The sequence below is a fragment of the Pristis pectinata genome, chromosome 18 (assembly GCF_009764475.1).
Source record: "Pristis pectinata isolate sPriPec2 chromosome 18, sPriPec2.1.pri, whole genome shotgun sequence".
NCBI lineage: Eukaryota > Metazoa > Chordata > Chondrichthyes > Rhinopristiformes > Pristidae > Pristis > Pristis pectinata.
Genome location: NC_067422.1, coordinates 26,433,839 through 26,461,126, shown reverse-complemented (window position 1 = coordinate 26,461,126; position 27,288 = coordinate 26,433,839). Strand labels below are relative to the sequence as shown.

The following is a 27,288-nucleotide window of genomic DNA, read 5'->3' as shown; positions in this document are numbered from 1 at the left end:
GTGCACTGGCCGCCGAGGGGCGGGCTGTGGGCGTGGTGAGCCTCAGCCTGCTCTGATTGGAGGCAGGCCTGCGCCGTTGCCAGCTAATTAGCACGAAACGCCGCTCATGTCTGGCTGCCGGCGGTGTCAATCACCCGATGTCACGCCACCAAGTGTACGGCGAGTAATATTGAGCTTGGGAATTAGAGGGAGAATCAGCTCGAAGCGAGCGGAGGATACGAGGGGACGGACGATTATCTCATTATCCAGCGGTTGCTCTTCCAACTATGTGGCCACAGTCAACAGTTTGATGACGCCGATTGTATCCAGTGCTCACACGCTGCTCTCGTAGATGATGGGAGTTTATTTGTCCATTCCATTGCACTTTCTGTAGGAGTTGCTTGGTTAACAATGTGTGGGTCCCACACGGCATGGAATGTAGCCTGAGCTGGTATCATTCAGATCTCACTTCCCCGGCCGCGCTGCGAAAGAAACTGTTGCTGCTTTTCACCATGCTCCTCCTCTGGCTCTACATCCTCTACTCTTGCGCCGGGCTCTGCCTCTCCATGCCCAACCTGGTCTACGACTACGAGACGGCCCGGCAGAAGTCAGCCACAGTGCCTGGAGCCGGGGTCTCGGAGCTGAGGTCCAAGCTGCTGCTCCGAGCCCAGCAGGCAGGTGAGGCGGCTCCCGGCTTCATGCCCGCTTCCAGAGACTTGCTGCAGGACGACGTGGCGGCGGAGCAGACCGAGAGCCCGACGGCCGCCAGCGGACACTCGCAGAAGCCGCTTGATCTCAACCTGGGCGGCTTCGGGGCGAAGAAACTCCCGCAGGCGATCATCATCGGGGTGAAGAAGGGAGGCACCCGGGCTCTGCTCGAATTTCTCCGGGTCCACCCCGACATCAGGGCGGTGGGAGCTGAGCCGCATTTCTTCGATCGACACTATGACAAGGGGATGGAGTGGTATAAGTAAGTGATAGTCGCGGGGATACTTGTGGGTGAGGCCGAGCACGGGATGATCCCAGCTTCGGGGGTGAGGGGGTGGATGGGGAGGGGGGAGTGGGTGAAAGCCTCTTGCCAGCCGATTGCCCGTCAGCTCCTGAGAGACCGGCGGGCGTTGGCGGTGCCACCAGCGCCCGTGATGTGGGCACCGGCAGCGAACACTACAAGGGCGGGAGGCAACACTCGGTTAAACTCGGGGGGGGGGGGGGTAAAAGCGGGTTGAATCCGTTGTGAACGTGTTAATTCAAACTGAAACACTTCTGCGGATGTTGGTAGCTGTGATTGACACATGAAGGCAGCCATCAACACCCGACGCGTTTGTTGCACAGTTCCAACAATCTGCATCTTCTTTGGAAAACCGAACTCCATTTTTCTCCCTCTGGTGATACTGTCGGGCAGAGAGTTATAAAACCCAGCCCGAGTAAAACATATTCAAACGTCTGAGCCAGGCGAGTTTTAATGCCCGATTCTACTTTGTGTTGGGCAGTGACTGCACGTTTTAATGCACTCTACTTCTGGTTGTAAGAAGCCTGGATTTTAATGTTCACACACTCCTACAGGCGATTTATGATGCATGTCATTTTTACATCTCTCTCTGAAGAGAAGTGTGTGTTTGTTGGTTGGAAAAGCGTCAGGGTAACCTTTGTCTTGTATAACGCAGTCTGTATTTGTCTGTGCGTATGTTTAAAATAAAGCATGTGTGCGCACAGTGTATGCTTGCTCATTTTCAGACGTTTGAACGATATGCAGTTGTTTAAAAAAACTTCTGCAGTTTGGCAACCAGTTTTAATTGATATTTATCGCCTGGCAACCAAGAGACGAAATTATAAAGTTAGTATGGATATTGTCACACGCGAAGAGGGAATTTCTCGAGCTACACCAGGCTGTGTTGGAGAAATATTTAATTTAAACGTTAAACTCTTCATTGCAATCAAGGGGAGCGTTTTGGCAAATGCGATCTTACGGTGGAATTGACTGCAGTTTAATAAACATGATTGAGTACATGATTGTCCATGCTATCTCATATAATGAAAGAGTTTCTCTAAGAACAACTGTTCTATTGTGAACTTCGGACGGGGATTCAACCGATATTTCCCATCGCTCTCTAAAATCTCTCTCCTAGTACTCACTATGAACTGAGTGATACTTAAGTGTGTGTGTGTGTGTGTGTGTGTGTGTGTGTGTGTGTGTAGTGGGGGGTGTTAAGAAAGAAAGATCATTAAAATAAATTATGGTGCAAGACTCATTAGGTTAAAACTGTAGGGAGCTGAGGGCAGTGTGCTTTTATTTTTACAGAGCTCCATAGTGGCCCAGGAACAGGGGATATTGTGTCAGTTCAAAAGGTGAAACCCAGCAGCCTTTTAGCTTAGATCCATCAAGTCAGGAAACGTCTCAGTAACACAAGCTCTGGGAATAAATCGGGATGCAGGGAAACAAGAGATTTCCCTCTTTCTGGTGAAACCTGCTGTTCTCTCTGCCAGCTGAAGGTTCCTGTGAATACATTCTGGAAGAGAGCCTTCATTTCCATCCCTCCAAGGACAGAGGATAAAAAATCTTCCCATAACCAATTTGCTCTCCGAGATGTTCCGTCCCCCGCCAGTTACTGGGAGATCAGAATGTTTGTGTAACTTGTGGCCGCTCTCTGATTTTAAACACATGTTCCGACACATAATGACAACCGGCCGCTTCGCCTCACCTGATAAATCTGATCTCCCGTCTAATTTGCCCATTTAAAACTCACCCATTCGTGTCCTGTCCCAAGATATTTTTCAGAACCCAGCCTTGGTAAAAAGTGAGGCTCAGCTAGAGTTAAGAATCTAACTGGTGGAGCTAGTTTTGCCCCCACTTGTTCAAATTACAATGCTCAAACACAAGGTTTTAGAGGTGGTTCCACTAATGAATTCTAGTGATCTGATGATTGACAACAATTACTGGAAATTGCCTTATTTTCTCTGAAGATTGTGGCTTTAATCCGTTTTACCGCGTCTTTAAACCTCGCGACTTGTGTCGCCTGGCCGAATGTTATAAATGTAAAATTGTACGATTCCTTTCAAAACAAAGTTCCTTTCCTTTTTGGAACATTGGTGTTTTGTAGATTTTTTTTACACATGTTTATGGTGGGGGCTGCTTGTGAAGGCGACGCGAGATGAACCAATTGTGAAGAGTTCCACTTTTTCTTCCATGCGTGAGTCACCTCAACAAAGACAGCAAGAGAGAAAGAGAGAGAGAGTCCGCACAATTTAAAAATAAAATCACAATGTCGGCCTCGTCGTTCTCAAACTTTTGGAGAGTGTTGATTTAATTCGACTTAATGGCGAAACGCTTCATTCCATTTATTGTTCATTCATTCTGAAAGATTTATTTCATTTGAAATAAGAAACAAGGTGTCACATCAGAGCTGGCGCGATCTCCCGAATCTGATGGGGGTCTTATTCCGATCTTTTTTTACACACACAAATACATCCAATTGTCCTCTGTCTCCCAACATCCAGCTAGCCTCGGGGGGAAGGCTTTGATGTAAAGTTTTGTATATGATGGAACACCACTGTGCTTGAAAGACATAGTTGGAGAAAGTTTCTGGTTTTAATGTCCCCCTCTTTTGAGAATAGTGCACTAAATATGTCAAGCATTTCATAATCATTGTTCGCAATCATTGTTCTCCCGTGAAGTGCATCCTACCAGAAAGTTATAATGAATTGTATAATTTAGAAGTCGTTAAAATACGATTTGTTTTGTTAATATTAAGATTTATGGATTATTTGCTTAATTGGCCCGAAGACAAATATTTTAAAAATCGTCAGGAAAAACGTAACCATGGACGTAAATACTTATTGTTCCATAAAGTGGAAAAAATAACCTGAATCCATAAAATCCCAACCCCAGCTGCAAGTGGTATTACGACAGTCAAGTGGAAGGTGGAAACTTGTTCCGATGGCGATTCCAACCATTACTTTTCTTTCCAAAACATTACAATATTTTCAATGCATTACAGTCTTTAAATAATGACTTACGCGTGTCTTTTTTGGTAGTTACATTGGAGTGGCACAAGATTTTTTAAGGAATTTCCACATTTGTGATTAAAAGTGTTAGAACACGTTGGATCATGGAAACTGTGGGGTATGTTGTCTGGGAATAGATTCTCATTCCTTCTGGATTGTGAGCAGTGGAAGAGGGAAGCTAAATCAATGTGCAGAATTTCCCCGCCGAATATTTCCGTGGCCGAAACCCCGCTTTCTGTGGTTGTTGTCTGCGCTTGTCTCAGACTGCGTCGTGGCGAGTTCGTTTGTTGACTTGGATTGAGTGAAACGTAAATCAACATTAAACAACAACAACAAAAGGAAAAGAAAACAAATGCCCAAATGTTTGTATCCTTCTCCTGGCTTATCAGCAACTTTTGTCTGAAACTGTCTGCTGTGAGAGAGTCCTGGTGAAGTGTCTCACATGTTGGGGTCCTCTTAATTACCAGTCATTCCACTGCGTGGAAAACTTCCAAATTCACTAAGGGGAGCTGGCAGTCCCTCTAAACGGAAACTTAATAAATTGGACAAGTTTAGAAGTTGAACAAAGATCTTTCCCATTTCAGGTTCTCCCTTCTCATTATGGAAAGGATTGAGGTACTGATAAGAAGCTCAAAAATATCGAATGATTTTCGAGTTATCTGGCGACAAATTTTAATTCAAATTCTAATTACTTCTCATTTTACCCAATAAATGTATACAAATGTTCCGATTAATTTTCAGACAACTTTCATATTTGGCTTAATTACAGTTCAACACAGCCCAAAGCACGATTTTATGTAGATCCTGTTCTGTTTTTCACTTGCACTGTTTACGGTCAGGTATCCACCCAGGTTGAGCAAGATAACTAAAAAAAAGGTTCGACACCAGTCGCCATATGGACTGACGGAGTGTTTGGAACTTCGGGTCGAGTTTTTAAGAGTTTGTTTCTGTTTACTATCACAACATGGAACAGTTGTTTCCCCCCACCCCAACTTCCCTCGCCACAACCCCCTCCTCTCCAAGACTCGGGACGGAGGTGGCAAAAGAAATAAACAAGAGTCCATCTGCCAGGGAATGGTCGGCTGCTTTATGTTTAGATGGAAGATAATTGTAATCCGGCCCAACAGTAAACGCCAGCTAATTATAACGGGGTCTGGGGGCTGCTAATCAGCATTATGTGATGGTTTGGCCCAGGTCTCATTTATCAACAGCGACGAAAAGCAACTTATGGAATCAGTGGGGAAACGTTGCTAAATATGTCGATTTGGAATAGCATTGTGTCTTCTTAAATTGGATCTTGATCACGGGCCTTCGACCTGAAGAGCAAATAATTGCAGTTCAGCAGACTTAGAGTTTATTCAAGGGTCCTCGATGCTTATTAATATTAGTCTTTTGAAATAGACGGATATTGTCTCCTGTTGCTCTGATAACGTTCAGTTGCCATTTGGAGTAAATCATCGACATTTTACCCTAGATATTAATTGGATAGGGACTTTATAGGAACGGAGACAAATGAATTTCGTTGACATTTCTAAAATCAGAAAATTTTCATTGAAATTCGCAACTGGCTGTAAGTTTGCCATTTACATTTGTGTTTTTGAAGGTTTGTAGGGGTAGGGAGGGGGAAGGTTGCGGGTTTAAGCCTCGTCCCTCTCCAGTAGTAAAAATAGCCTGCGTTCAGACGGCGGGTGGCGAGGCAGCTCCCTGGCGGTGTCCTGTGAGTTGTCCGGACAGATGGCCGCTTCATTCCGTGCGGGTGCTGCCACCATCAGGCCGCTGCAGCTTCTGAAGGTTTGTTCTTTCACAGTCAACAAGTGTTGACCCTCCCCAGCCGATAAGAACTCGAGAGGAAATACTAAACTTCACTCCATCCCGGAGGATCGAGTTTTTCCTGCCTCACCTGTAGAGCTCTTGAAAGTTAAATACACAAACCTTTCTAGTCACTTAAATTGCACGTAAATCGTATCTCTATCCCGCCACGCTATTAAAATACGATGAAATGAATATTCCACCAATACTTCCAGAATTCTAGGGATTTGCCCCACAACAATCCAAATCACTGAATTAGCACAAGATCTTTACTCGTATTGAGATGTCCGATATGGGAGAATATGTTGCATGGGAAATGGGACAGCCGAGAGCTGCCATATATACTCAATAGGCTGAATGGGTTCCTGCGATGTAGTAAGGAGATCTGCAAATCGACGAGGTCGTTTAATCGCCGTGGCATTTCCCTTCATTTCCAAACTAGCCCCAGACGAGAATCCGTGTCCACCTTCCCCTCGCCATCTCATCAGCTGTGGGAGGGGAAATGGTCTGGACTATCCTGAAATATCCCATTTGTGGAAACATTCAGTGACACGAAACTGCCTCCTCGCGGGTGAGTTTCAGAAAGTTAAGTTTTAGAAAAGTTGAACAACTTCAAATACATTTGAATCACTGGCTGTACCCAGAAACTTCGCCTGGCCTAAACCCAGTGGAAGACAAACGGTTGCAGTCAGTGATACCTTCGGTAAAATATTTAACCCTTGCTCGCATTCACGTTTAAAAGGAGTACTTTGGCGTCGACTGTCCCTCTCAAAGAGATGTAAAATTGCTAAATAAATACAAACATAGAGAGACTTTGTCCTGGAAAGGCGTTAGCTTGAGCTGATATTTTTATTTGGTACCCAAACAGCATTCTCGGTGGCAGGTAGAGATTGACAGAATAGCATATTGTAGTAACATTTCAGAATTCCCCGTGGAAGTTACTCTCCACGAACTCGGTCCACTTGGTGCGACAGTTTTCTCAGGAGAATCTGAGAGCAGTGAACGCAGGGAGGAGGGTGGTGCGGCCGTCATTGGTAAGGCCTAGCTGCGGCTGTCACTTAGCATATGGAGCACAGGAAGCATGAAGAGGGTGTGGTGGTGGGGCGGGGGAGGCGGTGGTTGGGGAGTCGGGGGTGGTGGAGGCATGTTTAATTAGTAGGATCAGCTGCCATCACCGGATTGGAATCCAGTGGGTAAATATTCCCGCTTGTAGGGTTACATGCAAATTAATGCCATTCTTATTGCTGATGAGCCACATACGAGTCCACTCCTGAGGGATTTACGCCCTGCCAATAATAGATGTATGTGTATATACCAAGTCTTTCAATGACGATATATATGTACAACATACAAGCAATTGCTCGAAAAAGGACATTGCATCAGTATGACTCCTGATCTCCTTGGGATGAACAGCTTGTTTAGTGCTTTGAGAAAAAGAAAAATAACATATTTCAAGTTTCAATGAGTTCCTTTGTGCAGGATAAAATTAACCTCATTAAAAAAGAAAGGGCCAGAGTGTTTGATGAAAATTTAACTTTGCAGGTTCAGTTTTGTGCTGATTGAAGCAAAAAAAGGATTTGTGTTCAAATCCTTAGAAGCCTGAAAGTATTGGTGTCTTCCATTGGAATATTAATTTCCTTGTATTTTAGTAGTGTGATAGGACAGTGATGTGATTCATCAGCACTTTAAGTAACTAGAAAGATTAGTTACATTTCAATTTCCCTTTTTGCCAGAACTGTGTGCCAACTTTGCAGGCATGGAAACTCATTTTGTGGAATCTAATATCCTTATGTACTGAGGTTTCAACAAGGATTTGTAGATATAATTACATTTGACTATATACTTTTAAAACAATGACATTTATGCCTCAAGCATTTTCTTTCAATTTGAGTTAACAGAAGCATTAGAGAAGATCTCCTATGAATTAGAACAGTAAAGTAGCACAATCTTCTATTTGTATTGCTGTTCCCATTGTAGCAGATCTAGTGTGTTGCTGAAACACAGGGTGCAATTATATATGTAATAAATTATTTGTATTTAGGAATCATCACTTGTGGTAGAGTAAGATCTCTGTGTAACTTTTGTCAAGGAAATTATAGAAGGCACATTAATTAAAAAAAGTTTGTAAATGAAAAGCAACATAAGTGAATAGCAGACTTTTCCATGAAGAGCTACCTGCATGTTTGATGACAGTTCTTTCAGTTTGTTGACACAATACCTTTGACACACAAGTTTTTTTGCACAACGAATATTGATTTATTTATCCCAGTGTAGTTTTCCATTGATGTGAATTTTATTGACCCTATTTTTAAATATTAAATCCAGTATTTATCCTCAGATAATGCAAGTTATAGGAAAACATCCACTGATGCTATTGAGCAATCTCATGAGGTCCATCATGGGATGTACAGCATTTTGAACAAAGTTGAAATGCAGTTTCAATTTATATCTTAACATTTGAGTGATTGTATAGCCTCTGAGGTTACTCACTAATTATAGCAAAAAACCTAGATATTTCTGGGGTAATTAGTTGTATATAAAGTATCTGTACCAGGGTGAGCCTGGTGTTTGCTTTACAAGAAATGAGGTTTTGAAGTTATTATTAATTAGTCTGCCTGAAACAATGTTCTGCTGAGGAGGAGAGTAACCGACAGGACATGAACTAGTTTTAAAATCATAGATAAGAGGACAAACAGTTCAAGAATGTAAAATGGTTTTAATGAGACAGAATCATTAATTGTGGTGGATTTGCTATATAGCAGAGGGAATGTTAATATTAAAAGCTGTACCAGTTCTTTCACTCAGACAACTTAGCATATTATTCAGAAAGATTTTCCACCATTCCATTGCATTAATATGACAGAAGGACATCACAACTAACTGGTCATTGCCTGCACTTACAGTGGTATTTTGGAAAGTATGCAAAACTTGCATTTTATCTGAAATCAGGCAAATTTGCTTCAGACAGCTGCAGTATTTCACGTGGATCAATACAGAATCTCTTAAGGGTTTTGAATACCCTTATGTAAATGCACTGATACAGACTGGACTTAATAATTATTTCCCTGTTAATTTGCTTTATGTTGAATTTGCAATACACTTAATAGCTTATAAGTGGAGTTTTCATAGCTACTTGCATTGTTGAATAATTTTATCATTCTCATTATAACTGGTAATATATATTGCATGTACTTTTGCAGTAGTCCATGTATAAGATTACTTTCACTCAACTACCTGAACAGAGCAATAGTAGTATTTGTCTTACGGATTAGACTAAACTTAAGAAATCGGTCAACTACACCAGTCATGATTTGTATTTTACTCAAAAACTTTTGTGCATACAGTTGACAATCAATGTATTAATATATTTATATTCTAAAGGAAGAGAGGTGAACCAATAGGTATAACAAGTAACAGGGAGTCTCTCAAAACCTTCAAGATAAATCTTAACAGATGGTAAAGTGATTGTCAATCAACAACATTACCATTGACAACCACTTTGTTGACAGGAAAGAAACTAGTGTGGCATTCTACAAACTTGTGTTAATACCAGAAAAATATTTGTGTAACTGAAGACATGAGGTTACACACTATCTGTACATGAATGAACTAATAGGTGTTTAGTGCTGTTATTTTTAATTTGTTTAATGAAATTTTCCTGATTATCCCCTGATAAGTCACTATAAAGTTACCAAACATTTGGAGTTTGTACAGTATCAGTAAATCTATTACCCAGAATTGCACTTTATGCTGGCCTATGGATTCCCAAAAATATTGCATTTGCCTTCATGTTCACTTTGTAGACATCACAGATGCCATGCAATGAACACAAATGATAACATTTCATGTATCATTGTGATCACCCTTCATCCTGAAATAGTTGTCGCATATGTTACATTTTCTCAGTTTAAGATTTCAGTGGTTCTTGTGCTTTCATACTGTAAGGTGAAAATTACCTCATAATATTGTTCTTCTGTGACACAAAAAATAACATGGCAATTTACATTCCTAGTGAGCCATCTAGAAAGTAGTTCTTTTATAGTTATTTGACCCTTCTACTTTATTAATTTTTTTGGTAAGATTGGTGGCTCCATTCTAAACTTATTTTGACACAAAAAGATGACTGGTTAACTATTTGTAATTTTTAAAAATAAACTGTTGAAATTGTTCTTTGGAAAAAGTAGTGTTATAGTAAGTTTTTCAAGCATAATACTGTTTGATTTATGCTTTAGTTGTCAAGGGAATTACAGGGATCAAGGCAATTGGAAGTTTTATATTGGCTATCTGTTTTAGTCTGTGACTTAAATCATCATCCATTTATTTCACCTTTTTAATCTTATTTTTCTGTCAGGATAACATACCATATTCATATCAACAATTTGAACTGAGACAGAATTGTAACTGTTGGCATGCTGCTTGTAAACTGAGAGTGTGGATACTTGAGCATTGATTCATACAATAAGTCAGAACATTGAAAAATCTACATTGTGCTAAAATCACAACTGAATCATACATGCAAGTTGGCTTGGTTTTCCGTTGACATGCAAAGTTTATATGATTAATAGCTCACAGTCAAAAGATAAGATGAAGGATCTCTTTGGGTCAGAAAAATGATTGTATCTGTCTTTTTTGTTTATCTTACTCAGCCTTTCGTATACATCCAACACCAAATACTTTTTTTTAAAATGATTGATTTCTTTGACCTAGATGTCCTCCTGGTCTGCCAGCCCTTGACCAATATACCTCACGGCCTTGCCTTTCAGATTTTGTAATGAACAGGATTGGCAGCATTCTGGGAAAGGTCAGGTTAATATCCTGTAGTTTGAGGAACAAAGTAACTAAACTTCATTTTATCTTAGTTGCTCGATTGCCAAATGCTCTACTCCAATAGATTTTAAGGCCAAGCAGGTTTAATGGAGTCACAGAGTCACATAGCACAGAAATGGGCCCTTCAACCCACCACATCCATTCTAACCATCAAGTACCTATCAATACTAATCCCACTTACCAGCATTTGTTCCATGTGCCTTGGCAATTCATGTGATCATCTAGATACTTCTCAAATGTTGTGATAGTACCTGCCTCCACCAACTTCTCAGGCAGTGTATTCGAGTTTGCAACCACTCTCTGGGTGAAAAAATTTCTTCCTGAGATTCTCTCTAACCCTCTTACTCTTCACCTTAAACCTATGCCCTGGGGAAAAGTTTCTTATTATCTACCTATCTATCCCTGTCATAACTTTGTTGTCCTCTATCAGGTTCCCCTCCTCTGCTCCATTGAAAACAATGTTAGATTGCACTTATCTAAAAAACACTGTGTGGTGCAGCATGTCAACACACTACCCGTTCTGATAGTTTGTTGGAAGCACAGGGATATAGTTATAACTTAATTGATCTCTTGCTCTGGAGCTTTGATTGAGAGAATAAACTTCACCATTCTAAATGTAAATTGAGGGTTTAACCAGAACAGAATCATTTGAAAACTTTTATGCTGAGGTTTTATACTGATTACACATAGGTTCATTTGTAGAATGTGAATCTGGACTGACTGTGTTTCATTGCCTTTGTTTTATATATTATAGATATGTATAGATGTTCTGTTGTTTATAAAATATTCTGACTTCTGCATAGCTTTCTCTCTCTAAATGAAATTAACTTCCGTATTTGTAAAATTACAGACTTGAAATCTAAATGAGAAATGTTCTCTCCTTTCACTATTATTTTTTTGGATTTCGGCACCGCTCTGCAATGTGACTAACTTTATGCCCTGTGTGTAAACTTGAGTGGTTTGCTCAGTGTATTAAGTTAATACTGGCCTAAGAGCTGTGATCGCAAACCATAAAATGCACTTGTTTAAAGTTGTATGTAATTAGGCCACTGTGAGGCAAAGGACAATGTATTCCCTTAGAAAATGTTCAGCATGAAGAGCACTTACCACTGAGTGCAATTAAGTCTGAGGGCAATGGAGGGACTGGTGTTGTATAAATAAAACACTTTCCTCTGTACATTAAAAGATTACTTTCTCTCCTGTATTCTTTGTGATCATTATCCCAACAGTCTCTACCTAAGCACCATAAAAAACAGTGGGTAGCAGCAGAATCACATGGGAACCCCTTCCAGCCAATCCCGTTCCAACTCCTTAACTGGACACAATGCCTGGAGTGGCCTCTTCACAGCAGTGAAATTACTTCTGCTGCACAAACTCCTTTCATCTTGCACTGAGAAGCAGTGGATTGTTTTCATTCTGAATTACAGAGACTAATTGTGAGGGGGACATGGGGAGAGGGGAGGGCTAAGGCTACTGGGGTGGCCTGGCACCTGCTGGCCACCACTGAATGTGGCCACAACAGTTGGGAAAACATGGCAGAGAGAGATAGGAATCTCCCGCTGAAGACGGAAACAAAAGTGATTCAGTCCAACAGGAACTTCATGTCAAACACCCATGTCGGAGGAAAGCCTTCAACACATGGTGTACCGTGAATTATTGTTCATGACCATTCAAACAACCCTTCTCATCAAACCTCTTTCTGTGCATACTTCTTCCTTCTTATTAAGGTTTGCTTTCCCCTGTAGCTGAAGTCAGCTGTATCGAAAGAAGTCAGTTGATCTGTAGGTCTCATTCATAGCAATAAAACCCTTCTTATTTTGGACCAAACAAAAGGAAGATTTTATGGGTTTCTAATTTGGATGTTGGGCACTTATGTTAACAATATGGAGCCCAGCACTGATGTTTATTCACAAAATTAAAGGGGGAGAGAAAGAAACACCAAGGGCAAAGGAAGCAGCCAGCACCAATCTACTTCCATCAATTATTAACTCTTAATGCACCAGTGACTCACCTATTCATTAAGAGGCACAGTCCTGGCATAAATAACTCCTTTTATTTTACCAGAAAATGTCAACATTGACTATAAAATTGTAATGGTGTTGACACCTTGAGGGCTTCTTCCCATGAAGATTCTTTGGTGATAAAGTAACTTCTGGGAAGATTGATATTCTCCCTGTAATGTATTGCTGTTGAAGTTTAAACCATTTGCAAGCCATGCAGATAATTAGTTCCCTCTAATTTCATAGCGGCAATAGTTCTTAAGTATCTGACAAATGTAAATATATAGTTCTTTTTTCTAAAGAATACAGTGAAGAACATTTTAATCAGCTACAGATGAGAAGACTTTAAATTCTGTGGTTTTACTAATTTCTGTTGGTAGTATAATTATTATCTGTTTTATGATTTATTTGCACTTGCTTTCATTACTGGGTACAAATTATCGTGCACTGAAAATAGTACAGTCTCTCAACATATTCCTTCATGCCTTATTTCAGTGTATCATACATGCACTCCAAAATGGTTTCTAATAAGTGGCAACAGTTGTGCATTGTGTAAGTGGCAACATTCTGCTTTAATTGGTTGCTTCTCCATGGCGATGCCAACCAAGCAATGGAATTGTTGCAGAGAATAATCTTAGATATTCTTGTTAAAACACCAGAACCTGAAGTCTGACTGCATCACACATCCAGTCTCACCAGAGTTTAAACCTCTCACTGTCTTGCAATGTTTCTATTGCCTTTCTGACCATGAGATACAATAGCTGAGAGGTTCCAGGGTGTAACTGAATCAGTCTACATATGTCAAAGATTTTGCATGGGCTGAGTGACTTCCAAAACTCCAGTTTCATGTGGAAATTGCAACACCCAGGATATCAAACCTACAGGCACTGAAGTGAGAAAAAATAGAACAGCTGTTGCATTCTTATCAAAATGATTGAGCCTACTATAAAAATTGTTTTATCTGGTGCCATCCTTAAAATAATAACATTATGTTTTTCATTATTGCTCATATGTCAGTGTTGATTAAATATCCATTACTGAACCAAGGTGCAATGATATAAGTGCATCCCAAATAATGGAATGTGTTCCCAGCCACTCAATGTGGAATTTGTTAAATTCAAGAAAATGGTCTGGCTACTATAAGGAATTTTCAGTTTTAAATGAAGTAGCTAAGAGATTTAGGCAGCTCCAAACCTGGTATGAAATGGAAAATGTTGGCAATACTCAGCAGGTATGACAGCAATGGAAGGATTGCATCTCATTCTATGGGTGGTTTCCAGTGGTCTCTTTAAGGATGGTTGGCTCAACTGCTGTAGTCCTAGTGCATGTTAATGATTCATGAGGAACACTGTCTTAAAATGGCACATGGACACATGTTAGTATATTCAAAGCACCTTATAACTGTTTCAGATGGATGCAAGTGAGTTACTCCAAATTAGTTGTGGTACTAAGAAAGGCACAATTCTCCCTCCCTATGTATGTTTTTGCTCATGTGCTTTCCATTCAAAGATTAGCAGACTAATTCTTTCACCTTTACTACTGGAGTGCATTCTCTACCTATTTTCCCTGCGACCAACCCCAGTTGTCAAAATAAATCAGGCTGTACACAAGGAAGGCAAAACTTACTGTAACACAAGATTACTAAATGTAATGTACAAAATGAAATAATTATGTCCCAAAGCTGTATGGTAATGATATAACAATTTTGGTTACATAATGTAGCAGAAGAAGGACAAGGCTGTTGAGAATTCATTATGAATGTACAGGATTACGTTTCCAACAGCATGGCACCCAATGTGTTCTTGGGCCATAAATGGAAACTGTAACCTGAGACTCACCACTCCGGACAGTTAGTCACAGTTAATAGATAAGCACGAGAAATAAAAGGAGCTTTCCAGAGACAAAATTGATCGGAGTCAGAATTATACTGTTCTGATGATTGCTGAACTCTGTGAATCCTGTCCAATCTGACCAATCACAAAAGAACAAATGTAAATAAAAATGCACAGGAAGTACCTGCTTGAACAATTATGAATGATTCTGCTAAACCTAGTAATGTAAAACCAGCATTTGGTGTCAAGTTCTGCTCTTGATGAACATGAAATAAAATCTTAGCCAATTATACTGGTATATTGCAATGTAAACTGCCAACAATGAGATTATGCCATTTCTGACACAATGTGATGAATTATAGTTGTGCAGCCTATATTGTTGGTGAGAAGATGACAATTTGCATTTCTTTTGTTTTCTGCTAATTTATCTGGGATGCTGTTAAAAGTGGTGTACTATACAGCAGGAATTATTTTAAGCATCAAATTGTTCAAATTAGTTTTAGAAGTTTTTACTTCAGTTGGTTATTTGACACTCACTATGCAACGTTTGTTGGAGAGAAAATAGCAATATTATCTTTGAAGTTATGGTTCTGGTGATGATGGTGAACTTACTTCTATTCATCTACAGAAAAACATCCGATTAAACCATTTGGGAAACAAGACATCAGTAATGTGTGAGAACTTTCTAGTGTAAACACAAGGATAAGACAAAAGTAATGGATTGAAGGTGACAAAGTGATAGTCTTTTTTGGTTAAAATGTTTGGAATGTGCTCCACAAATTCATGCAGTTATGTGGTGAGTTCATGCTCGGTATAGCATGATCATATACTTTGGAAAGTAAAGTGGCTTCATGTGAAACATATGACAGGGTTCCACACTGCATTCTGATGCACAGTTTGGAGGACTAGGTTGCACTTTTTGTAGATTAAGTTACAGCAAATTCCAATCTAGTTTGATCCCTAAAGTGCAGCATGATCAACATATCACTGGCCCCTGGAGTGGGCAGGGCATACCTGCTGAAAGACTTATCAGGTGCTATAAATGTAACTTTTTTAAAAAAGTGTTAAGAGCTTTGTTCTGATTGAGGCCCCAAACTGCTGTCACTTTGATATGCCTCTGTTATTCTACGGTGATAAGATAGGTCAGTAACAGGTTACTAACACCTCTGGCAAACAACCAAAGATAAATAGATTAAACAGCTCACCTTTAAAAGTCAGTGCTAAGTGAGCATTTCTATTTAATCCACAAACACAGTCTGTGGTTGCAGTAGTGAATGGCCTGGACTATATTTTCCTTTTATTTGCTGGCTTTATAGCATGAATTGGTGTGGCATAAACTGTGAACATTCTTTTAGACATTGGCTTAAATTTTTGCCAAGTTCATCACATTTTCTCCTTGTATGAAGCTCCTGGCCATCTTGCATTCTTCATTTGGGGGATGGTGAGAGCAGAGGCTTGTTTGCACAATGGATGCCTCTGTCAGAACACTTTGCACAGCACATGGTATAATTTTCTAGTACATGAGAGATCCAAAGTAGTTATTTCCTCCTCCGTTCTCTTAGGCAGGTTACATAACTGCCATACAGCACTGAGAACTACCAGCCTGGGCAAGAATGGAAAATACTGCTATGACATTTACCTTATCAATGTTTCAACAGGTTCAGGTCATACCACAAAATATTGCAAGGCTCATCACCATAGGAAAGTTAACTCTATTATAAGTCATCAATTGTAGATTGTAATCGAGCCTTCTTAAAAACCCTTTGGAAACTTTCAATTAATCTTGCCGACCTGAGAAAATACCCTCCCTGTTAATGTTAGCTGTTTATGTCATTAGACAATCAAGCCTTTTTCAAAAACAGTCTGCAGTAAATACTGCTTATTTTCTGTGATTTTCCCCCAAACACTTTCCAAAAATGTCAGTAAATTGTACACTTAGCAGAGAGGAATTCTTATTGGAACTTCTGAAATTTTAAGGAGATACAATTTACAATGTCTTTGAGTAGAAATGTAGAAATCCCAGCCCAGTGTGCTGAATCTAATTGATGAAACGGAATCCAGCAAGTTGCTAGATTCCAATTAATTTCAGTAATGATCAATCCAAACACAGTACCATACACTAAAACAGCATGGCACACGGAGTGGTGGAGTGCAGGTGTGTAGCAGATGTTTTGCCAAAATGTTTTGCTTCAACTATGTTCTTTCACTTTGTGGAAACCAGGTTGTTCTCCTGTAGAGACGGAGGTAAAACTTGAGAAAGTGTCACTATATGATGTTCTCACAATGAGCTCTGTTTATATTACATGCTGCTGTGATGCCATTGGTTTCTGGGCCATAGTTAATGGGGGCCATTATTAAGAGGATGAATACACTATTGTGACTTTAACATTTAGGTGAAGACTGTATGGAATCTTGTTTTACCCATGAATATATGGATTCCTAATAATGTGCAAACAGAATTCCTCTGCTTTACAGTCAAGAATGGGAGCAAATGCATGTGGAGTCCAATGTACTCAATATCAAAGTTTATAAATGAAAAGCACAGATGTTCCTAAGTTTGACAAGACCATACAAGTTCTCAGAAGGCTAATCTGTCTTAATTGAATTTATACAGTAGTTCATCACAAGATGTTTGACTTTTGCAGATCTTTTCCCAGAACAAGCTTTGACATGCTGTATCTTTTTTCTATAATCTATGCCTTACAACTGTAGAGTTTCTGCTTTGGCAACCAGATGATCACTTGTATATTATCGACTTTCAGTTTAAACTATTTGTGAGCAAGGAAATCTCGGACTGCAATCTGTCACTTGACGACGTCTGTTTGAAGCATGGATTAAAGAAGCACTTTTGTTGTTAAAAACTTTAGTTCAATTTGAAAGTTATTTTTTCTCTGATAGAGGCTGATTGTATGGACAGAGGTTTTCCAAAGCAATGCAACAGCAGAGTAGTTCCCAATAACTGACTTTCTGCAAAGATAAATGTTGTTGTACACCTTTTGAACTGGTACATCTCATCAATTAATATTGTTAATAATAATTTTAAAAAGTGCCAATAATCATCATAGCAGTGGTGTTGAGATCAGTAGCTTGCTGATCAACACATAGGACTCATTGAAAATTCTATGGTGGGCCTTTTCCTCATTTCCAATAGCCAGGTCCTCGTTATTGTGTGCTTGGTGAGTATTATTACTGATTAATTTTTAATGGTTTGGAGGAAACGAAAACCATTTGTTTGAATCATGCCCAGCTTCAGCTGACAGATTAAATATTGTAGTGTTTTTTTAAAATGTTTTTTTGAAGTTTAAAGGTCTAACAAAGTAGGCTGACTGTGAAACCACAACCAAAACTTTCTGTTCAGCACATTAAAGCTATGTACAGAGAAACCTCTTTTCCTTTAGTTAACTTAAATTGATGTTTGTTTGAGTTGGATGTTGATGACTCCCTTTTGATGTTTAGTTGATTTAGACACATCTTCAAAGCATTGGTGTATCTTTTTAAAATTGTGAATGGAGCATGACACTTATTAAGCATAGGATGAGGCCCTATAACCTAACAATTGTTAATAGAACCAGTTATACCATTCCGAAATAAAGGAAACTGGTGAAGTCTGCAGTCCGCTTCCTGTGCTGGGTCTTTCAGCTTTGTCCACTAGAGTTGAAAAGTAAATGAAGAAACAAAACAGTTGAAAGCAGAACTGAAATAATGTGAAAGAATATCTATTTGCCAAACAAATCATATTGATGTAATTCCCCTTTTTATCTAGAGGGCAATCAGACTGCTTAGTCTTTGTTGCCTTCAAACCATTGAATCACAAACAATCAAAATTACTGACTGTCCACTTTTTCCTCATATTTTACATCATTTTTAACATTATATAGTTGTTGGTGTTCACTTTATTTCCTTCTGAATGCCAAATCCAAGTGGCCATTATGTTTAAAAAGAATCCAATCTATATTAAAGCAAAATAAAATCTTTTAAAATTAGTGCACTTGTGGCCAGTTGAGAACATGGATATATGCTGTAATGGTAACAAGGTTAAATGACTGGATGTCTTATTCTGTGCATATACTTATCTCCTCTGTGATACTGTACTGAGAGTTCCACAAATCTATTTTGTGGTTTATTATCGACTCATTGAGAAACAATGCAAAATGCGCATTCATTCTCTGAACGTGCAGTACTTGGGAATGTTATGCTAAAGCAATATGAATGCATTAAAGCATGCTGCAAATGGCATATGAATAAATGTTCCTGTATTTATCTGCCACTGCTGTAGTCCACTGCTATTCATAATTCAGATAGATAAATCTTACCAAAATAACACCAATATAATGTGTTCATGTCGTATCTCCTTCAAGTAACCCTGAGCCGGAAGGCCAAATTATTGTTGCTAACTCTGTATTGGAACATAGAACAGTACAGCACAGGAACAGGCCCTTCAGCCCACAATGTTGTGCTGAACCAATTACATTAGTCATAAAATGCCCAACTAAACTAATCCTTTCTGCCTACATAGTGTCCATATCCTACCATTTCCCTCACATTCATGTGACTGTCTAAGAGCTTCTTGAATGCCCCAATCATATTTGCCTCCACCACCACCCCAGGCAGTACATTCCAGGCACCCACCACTCTCTGTGTAAAGCAAAAACTTGCCCCGCACATCTCCTTTTGAACTTTCCCCCTCTCACCTTAAATGCATGCCCAATGACCCTTTCAGGCTCATTGATACTAAAATACCAGTTATTAAAATGACTGGCTTCTTGTACTGTCACAAACAAACCATAAAAGCTGTTGAAGTGTTGTTATGCATTGAAAGGTCTAAAATTGATTTGCGTGACTTTGCACTTGAATTATATCACTAAGTTTATGCAAAAGTGAAATTCCTTTGCATCAGTGAAGATTGCTTAACACAACCTGTCTATAAGTGCTGAGGATTTATTCTATGATATGTTAGAGATCAGGGAATTAGGTTGTATATTTGGACAAGGCCCTTTCTTTAAATAGTCTTGTTCAGACAAGTCTATAGCATTAAAATTCTCCCTTGAATGTTCAAAGGGACTTAATGTAAAATATAAACATAATGAACTTGTAGGGTGAATGCAAAGCATTAATATCCTTAGTAAATCTCTTCTAATGCTGAATCTGAACTCCAATGAATCAAATAGCTCATCAGAGTGTTTGAGTTTGAGAAAGATTAATGGATGGTCTTTTATAGAGTAATGCCATGACCTGAAATAATCAGTAAATAAACAGAATAAGATTATTTGTAGTGTTTGAGCATTAAGTACTTTTCAAAGTTTATAGGCAAAGTCTTTAAAACCTTAAATTCTAAGCACCATTTTCAATCACTTTGGCTTAGAAATTAGATTGTGCAGTGTTTTGTTTTATTTCAGTGCCTTGTAATGGAAAATAAAATTTAGATGGTGCAATAAATGGCTGTGATAATGATAATGAACATTTCCTAGTCACCACAACACTCTGGAAATTCAAAGGGCCTTCTCCCAGAGTTAGTCATGCTTGTATGTCTGTCACACATCAAATAACATTATTCCCCATGCAGTGTTCTTTTTGGGGAATTAATCAGCATCATCCCATTGTTGACCATTCCCTGGATACTGAGGTTTTTATAGAGCATCATTGAACTGGGTTACCATTAAAATAATTCTAAGCTTACCTCTTTTCCTTTGGTACTGCTGCTTCCACTACCAATCTCCCTCTGACTGTCCAGTCCCACCCCATGCTTAACCCTGGTCCTAACTCAGTTTGATCCCCTGATGACCTAGATCTCCAATGGCCCACTGTTTGGAGTTTAGGAGAATGAGCAGTGATCTTCCTGAAACATATAAGGGGGCAGGATAGGGTAGATGTAGAAATGTTTTCACTAGTGGAAGAATCTTGAATGAGGCGATTTTCAAGATAAGGGGCTGGTCATTTGAAACCGAGGTACGAAGAAATTTCTTCTCACGGAGTGTATTGAATCTCTGAGATCCTCTGCCCCAGAGAGCTGTGGAGGTTAGCTCATTAGAAGTATTTAAAGTGGAGGTAGATATGTCTTTGAATGATCGGGAGGATTGAGGAATTTCATTATCTGGTACAGGAAAGGAGTTGAGGCCTGGGGTAGATAAACCATGATTATATTGAATGGTGACCAGGTGGCTTACTCCTGCTCCTATTTTCTTGTGTTCTTGGCCGTGGTCACCAACCTACCTGAGGCCCTGATTGAGTTTCTACTTGCCAGCTGTTTTGCCCCACCATCCAACTGTCAGATCCTGACTGAGTTCTGGATGGCACAGTTCCCATTGAACTTCTCTGGAAGAAGTGCAATGTCCATTTAGCTGTGACTGAAACCTTGGCCCTTGACAGCTACAGAAGTTTGCAATGATGGACCCATGACCAAAATGGTTGTCAACACATTGCGCAAGGACCATATAATGCTCCTACACCACCCCATGACAATTTCTCGTTCTTTTTCTACTTCTGTTGGCATGAGTCATTAAAACACAGCACAGAAACATGCTCTTCAGCTCACCGCGTCCATGCCAACCATCAGACACCCATCGTAGTCAACAACTTTTTAAACAAAACTCAAAATAATAACTAGCTTTTTTTTCTGCAGCATATTTCAATTAATTTAAACTGTGGACAATATCTAGTATAGTTCAGATAGAATTACCAAATTAAGTGGACCATATTTCAAAGGTTTGCTCATTTTTATCTGCAGATCATTGAAATAATATCCATAGAACATTCTGCTAACTGATTTGCTTTGTGCGTTCTGTTATCTTTGTTAAGGGTGTATTAGGGTTTTTTTCTGTCAAGAATTGCATTTGAAAAGCAGATTATCTGGTCAGTATCACAGTGCTGTATCTGAGAGCCTGGTGCACGTTGACTGTTCTAATTCCTATAAGAGTGACTGCACTTCAAAAGTACTTCATTAACTGTAGCACTTTGGGAGATCCGGAGGTCATGAAAAGAACTATATAAAAGCAAGAGCTTCCCTTTTTTTTATATACTGAAAGATCTGAGGACACAAAATATGATTGACTGGTGGATATGAGCACACTGAACTCCCACTGCTTCTTTCTAGCTTTGTTCCTGGGAATAAAACAATAAGTGAAGCTCGGCAGTTTCTTTTAACTTGGTTTCTTTATGCTGAGGAAGACAATGAGTTTCTACCCATAACGTGAATGTGGCAGGTTTTCCAGATTCCCATCATGGCAGAGAATATGTTACAGTTGAAAATATTTAAAATCAATCATTCACAAATCCTCTACCCTCCTGTTCTCAATAGTCAGTGAATGTCCCTCTGAGAAACTAACAGATTAGCATAGATTCCCTCTGTGCAGACAAAACCTCCAGTAAAGGCATTGGACGCAGGGATTTGGATTATGAAATGGCCACCTGCTATTGATACTTTGTGACCATCTTATTTCCTTTCTCTGATATGCAAGGATCCTAGGTTTTTTGCTCACTTTATGTTGCACCTTGAACTTTGCATTTTATTTCTCTAAAACTTTGGGTCTTAATATGGAAAGGTTCCAAGTACAGTACTTAATAAACAAAGTAGGCCAATCTGTTCTTAGGCTAAGGCAGGTCTTTACAAGTATTAGTAGAAAAGCTGCTGTCTTTTTCCAAAGAAATCTTCTTTAAGTTTGCTTTGGAATTATCTCATCCAATGTGTGATTCCCAACTTTTTTTTATTTGTGGAATTGAGCATTGCTGGCAAGGCTAGCTATCAGCCCAGCCCTAGTTGCCCTTGAACAGCAATGTCTGGCATTGTATTTCGCTTCTAATGTTTGTTATTTTTGACTTGATGGAACTAGATTTTAGGGAATAAAACAGTATAGCATGCAGCTACAAATCCAAAAACTTAAACTGAATTTCTCCTTTGGACTCTTGCTCTGTGTAGTACAACTTTCCATCATTTTATGATGTTTTGTTTACTTTACAATTATTAAAGAAAAAGTTATTCTGTTAGAATCAAAATACCTCAATGGCTGGCCAGTGTTTGTGTGAAATTTTGGTAAAGAAAATATTCAGTGGATATATTTCTACAAGTGATGGTAAGACAGGACCCTTTTGAAAAATCCATTGTCGACAGAAGTATAGCAGGAAATTTGAATGTTTTATTCTCGATAGGAAAGCGATCTATTGCAATAATAACATATAGAACAATTTCAGGAATTAATATTTTGATTTAGATTTTTTTTGTTGGACTGTTGCAGTGGGTATGAATTTTAATAACCAGGTGGCATTAGCAGGTATTTGTGTCTTTGAGTAGGTTAGGCAGTTTCAGAATCAAGAGCTTTCTTGAAATTGGCTCAAGAAGCATTGGAGTAGTTTTTTTAAAATCAGATTTACCAAACAGTATTAGTGATTTCTGGATTTGAGATGTTATACATAACAGCACCATTGTTATAAAATAGCCTATCTCCCAGTTCCCTCTCTCCAACAGAAACTTGTACTCATTCAGCAAGTATTCTTCTTGAGTTTTTGGTCCTGTTGGAAAAGAAACAGCAAGTATCACTTCTGGGGCCAAAAAGATCTTTTTTCATTCAGATGACTGACTATCTATTACAGACTACCTGTTCAGGTGTACATGTAGCATTATTTATATTATATATGATTGCATCTGCCTTATTTTTGTGAATCTTAATAACAATCCACTTTTAATCAAACCTTTCACTAAAATATGTGTTTTTTTAGGGACCTGATGCCTAAGACACTGGACGGTCAAATCACCATGGAGAAAACTCCCAGTTACTTTGTCACTAAGGAAGCAGCTGCTCGAATCTATGCAATGTCCAAGGATGCCAAACTAATAGTGGTGGTTCGGGATCCTGTCACTCGGGCTATCTCTGACTACACACAAACTCTCTCAAAAAAGCCCGATATCCCCAGTTTTGAGAGCTTGACTTTCAAAAACAGGACTACAGGCCTGATTGACACTTCATGGAGTGCTATTCAAATTGGCATCTATGCCAAGCACCTGGAGAATTGGCTGCAGTACTTCCCAATGCGTCAGATCCTGTTTGTGAGTGGAGAGAGGCTGATCAGTGACCCAGCAGGAGAACTAAGCAGGGTGCAAGACTTTCTGGGTCTGAAGAGAATTATCACAGACAAACATTTTTACTTTAACCAGACCAAGGGCTTTCCTTGCTTGAAGAAGCCAGAGGGAAGCAGCAAGCCCCATTGTCTGGGCAAAACAAAAGGCAGAACCCATCCCAACATTGATCCAGAGGTGGTTCAGAGACTGAGAGACTTCTATAGGCCTTTCAACATGAAATTTTACCAAATGACAGGACAGAACTTTGGCTGGGACTAAGGTCAATTTAACTTAGTAATGACTATAGAGACATGTGAATTTATTGCTATATATTATATATATATGTAACTTGTACAGAAATCTATTTTATAATAATTTATTTTTAATTCTTAAGCAATTAATTCACTAAGCTGCCTAACCACATTGTACACTGTATATAGATCAGCCCATATCTTCTAACATTCCACAATTTTATTTGCATTGCTCATTGATGGTGCTGTCTTTCATTGATTAAGTTTTAATATCTAAAAGCACATTTTTTTGTTACGGGTATTCAGTGTTCATAAGATCTAACGGTTGGACATTTGATTCCTTGCTGATAAACATTGACTGAATGCAGAAAGCTGCTGCAGTACAAGTCCATCATGAATGCAATGAGCGGTCAGTTTGTATATCTCAGAGCAGAAAATGCACATGGCAGACAAACAAATCTACTTTGCCTGTCAACAACAAGAAGGAAGACTATAAATTAATTCACTGCCATACCTTGTTTAAATCACAGTTGGCACTGTAGTGTCCAAGACCTGTAATGAACAGATAATTATCAGTGTCTTGTTGCTTAAATCCTTTAGTTTGTCTTCTGTCCCTAAGTTCACAGATTCCATGTTTCTTTTTGATTTTTATGGCATGAATTACTGTTAGATTAACAACAACAAAGTCTGTCAATCTGAGCAGCTTGAGTAAATGGCAATCCCCGAATGGATTAACAGATATGTTGGAATCACCGTTCTCCCCCCAACAAAATAGGACTCAGCTTTGAAAGATGTCCATTTATTTCCCCTACTATAATTCAACATAAGTATAATTAAAATTTCTTAATTAGTTTGTGATCTGCAGACTGAAATTTTTTCTCACCCCTTTAATCCTAATGTTATAACTCTGTTGCAAGAAGATAGTGATTATTTGATAGTGGCAGCAGTAAGGTTGCTGTTGCCTTGAGTAATTAAAAATGGGATGTCCAACATCCTCATTGTCAGTTCAGATCTTACCTGTGCTCCTGGTGTAACTCTGGGGTGAACTGGTTGTGCAATTGACCATTTTCCTTCTCAATGGTAAATACTGAGTAAATATAGTTTATAAAATATGAGGAAGAACTGCTGCTGTCATTTCAAGCTGTACCGTGTCCAATTGTTGCATGAAGCAGTTTGTTCAAAGCCAAGAATTGATTTGTCCCTGTAGAAATCCTGTGTAAGTGATTGCAAAACAACATGGAATGGCTTGGTAATAGGGAAGGTCTACTTTGGCTCAAATTATGCTTGTGCTTTTCAGAAAAGGAAGATTGAAATGAAGGCGAAAGCCTGCACTGACACATTATTTGTGTTACTTGGGTGCTGGCTGCTTTCAAACCTTTGCTAGATCCTATGGTTTTGTTTAGGTCCACAGTGGGAAAGCCACAAGGCCCATAATGATGAAATCTCTAACAATGTTTTTCAAACTTCCTTCTCTGTTTTATCGACAAAATGCTGCCTGTTTCTTTTACTTATTAAAAAAAAAGTGAGCCTCTTACCAGATGTCTGTTATTTAGTCTTCATCCATGCTGATCTATTAAGGTTAGCTAGAAATTTTGCTAATGAACAAAACACAACTTTCCTGTCTATTTTTTATTTGGATTTTTGTTAAGATTCTCATTTTGTTTGTTAACTGATTTTTACCCCTGGATTCAGGTCTTTTAGTTCTTTATAAAGTCACAATTGCTTTTAAGATTAGAAAATTTCCTCCAAGATGCCATCATTCAGAGACAAAAACTGTTCCTATACAAAATGGAAGCTATCTATAACATGTTGAATGCACTGAGGCTGCAATGAAATGCTTTACATTGCTGTTTTGCCATTGAAATGAATTATACATCTGCTAAGTTCAGCCCAATGCATGAGATCACGGTGTATCCAATCCATTGTCTTCCGAAAGGTAAATTTGTACCTTGACATGGTGGTTAGCTATCAGTTTGTAATAATAAGTATGTGGCTGAGTTTTATTCAGCTTGCATTCAAAAGTACGTATATTAGCAAATTTCTTCTGATAATATTGTACTTTAGAATAGTTAAAGTGTAAAAAAATATGTAAATCAAGTATTTTGTGGTATGTACAACAGAAAATTAATTTTACACAGATAAAAATGTTTCTTTCTAGGAATTTGAAAATAAAGCATTCTGTTTCTTGTTATGAAGAAACAAATAAAATATATTTTACCAAACTGATGGTCTTTTATTTTTCTGTAAATGAAATATTTATTCACAGCCTTAAGTATGTAATTAGAGTCATACAGCATGGAAACAGGCACTTTGACCCTATTCGTCCATGCCTACCTGAGCTAGTCCCATTTCCCTGTGTTTGGCTCATAATCCTATAAACCTTCCCAATCCATGTACTTGTCCAAATGTCTTTTAAACATTGTGATTGTACCCATGTCTGCAACTTCCACTGGCAGCTCATTCCACATACCCATAACCTCCTTGTGAAACAGTTACCCCTCAAGTCCCTATAGTTTTAGACTCCCCTACCCTGGGAAAAAGACTATGATCATTCACCTTCTCCTTAAGATTTTATATACCTCTGATTCATCACCCCTCAGCCTCCTACACTCCAGGAAAAAAAGCCCCAGCCTATCCAGTCTCTCCTTATAACTCAAGTCCTCCAGTTCCAGGAGCATTTTTGTGAATCTTTTCTGCACCCTTTCTAGATTAGTGACATGCTTTCTATTGTGAGACAACCAGAATTGTACACAATACTCCAAGTGCAGTCTCACCAATGTCTTGAGCAGTTGTAACACGAAGTCCCAATTCTTATTTTCAATTTCCTGAAGGTAAGTGTGGCAAACCCCTTCCTCACCACCCTGTCTACCTGTGTCACCATGTTTGGGGAATTATGTACTTGTACCCCTAGTTCTCTCTGTTCTACAGCACTCTCCCGTGCCCTGCCATTCCCTGTGTAAGTGCTACCCTGGTTTAACTTATCAAAATGCAACACTTTGCACTTGTCTGAGTTAAATTCCGTGGTCCACCTTCCCAGTTGATCTAGCTCCTATTATAATCTTAGATAACCTTCATTGTCCACAAAACCACAAATTTTGGTATCATCCTAACTATGCCAACTACATTCTCATCTAAATCATTAATATATATGATAAATAACCTTCCACTACCACCTCCGACTCCTTTCATTAAGCCAATTTTGTATCCATTGGCTAGCTCACCCTGGATTCCATGTGATCTAACTTTCCGGGCCAGCCCACCATGCAGGACCTTGTCTACATGGTCTTTACCAAGGCCTTAGACAATATCTACTGCTCTGCCCTCATCAGTCCTCTTGGTCACCTCTTCAAAAAACTCAATCCCACACACAAAGCCATGCTAACTATCCCTAAACAGTTCTTGCCTTTCCAAATGCAGGTAGATTGTGTCTCTCAGAATCCCCTCCAGTAGCTTTCCCACTTCTGATGTTTGGCTCACTGGCCTGTTGATTCCTGGCTTGTCCTTGCAGCCTTTCTTAAATAAAGGCACAACATTAGTCA

At 39.1% G+C, this 27,288-nt stretch overlaps 1 protein-coding gene across 1 annotated transcript; it reads left to right on the top strand.

Moving 5' to 3' along the window:
• Positions 1-164: 164 nt before the first annotated feature.
• Positions 165-25,968, top strand: LOC127579830 (heparan sulfate glucosamine 3-O-sulfotransferase 3B1-like). Its single transcript, XM_052032800.1, has 2 exons — positions 165-949; positions 23,159-25,968. Exons 1-2 carry the CDS (start codon positions 411-413, stop codon positions 23,775-23,777), a joined length of 1,158 nt encoding a protein of 385 aa, XP_051888760.1. The 5' UTR covers positions 165-410; the 3' UTR covers positions 23,778-25,968.
• Positions 25,969-27,288: the final 1,320 nt, after the last annotated feature.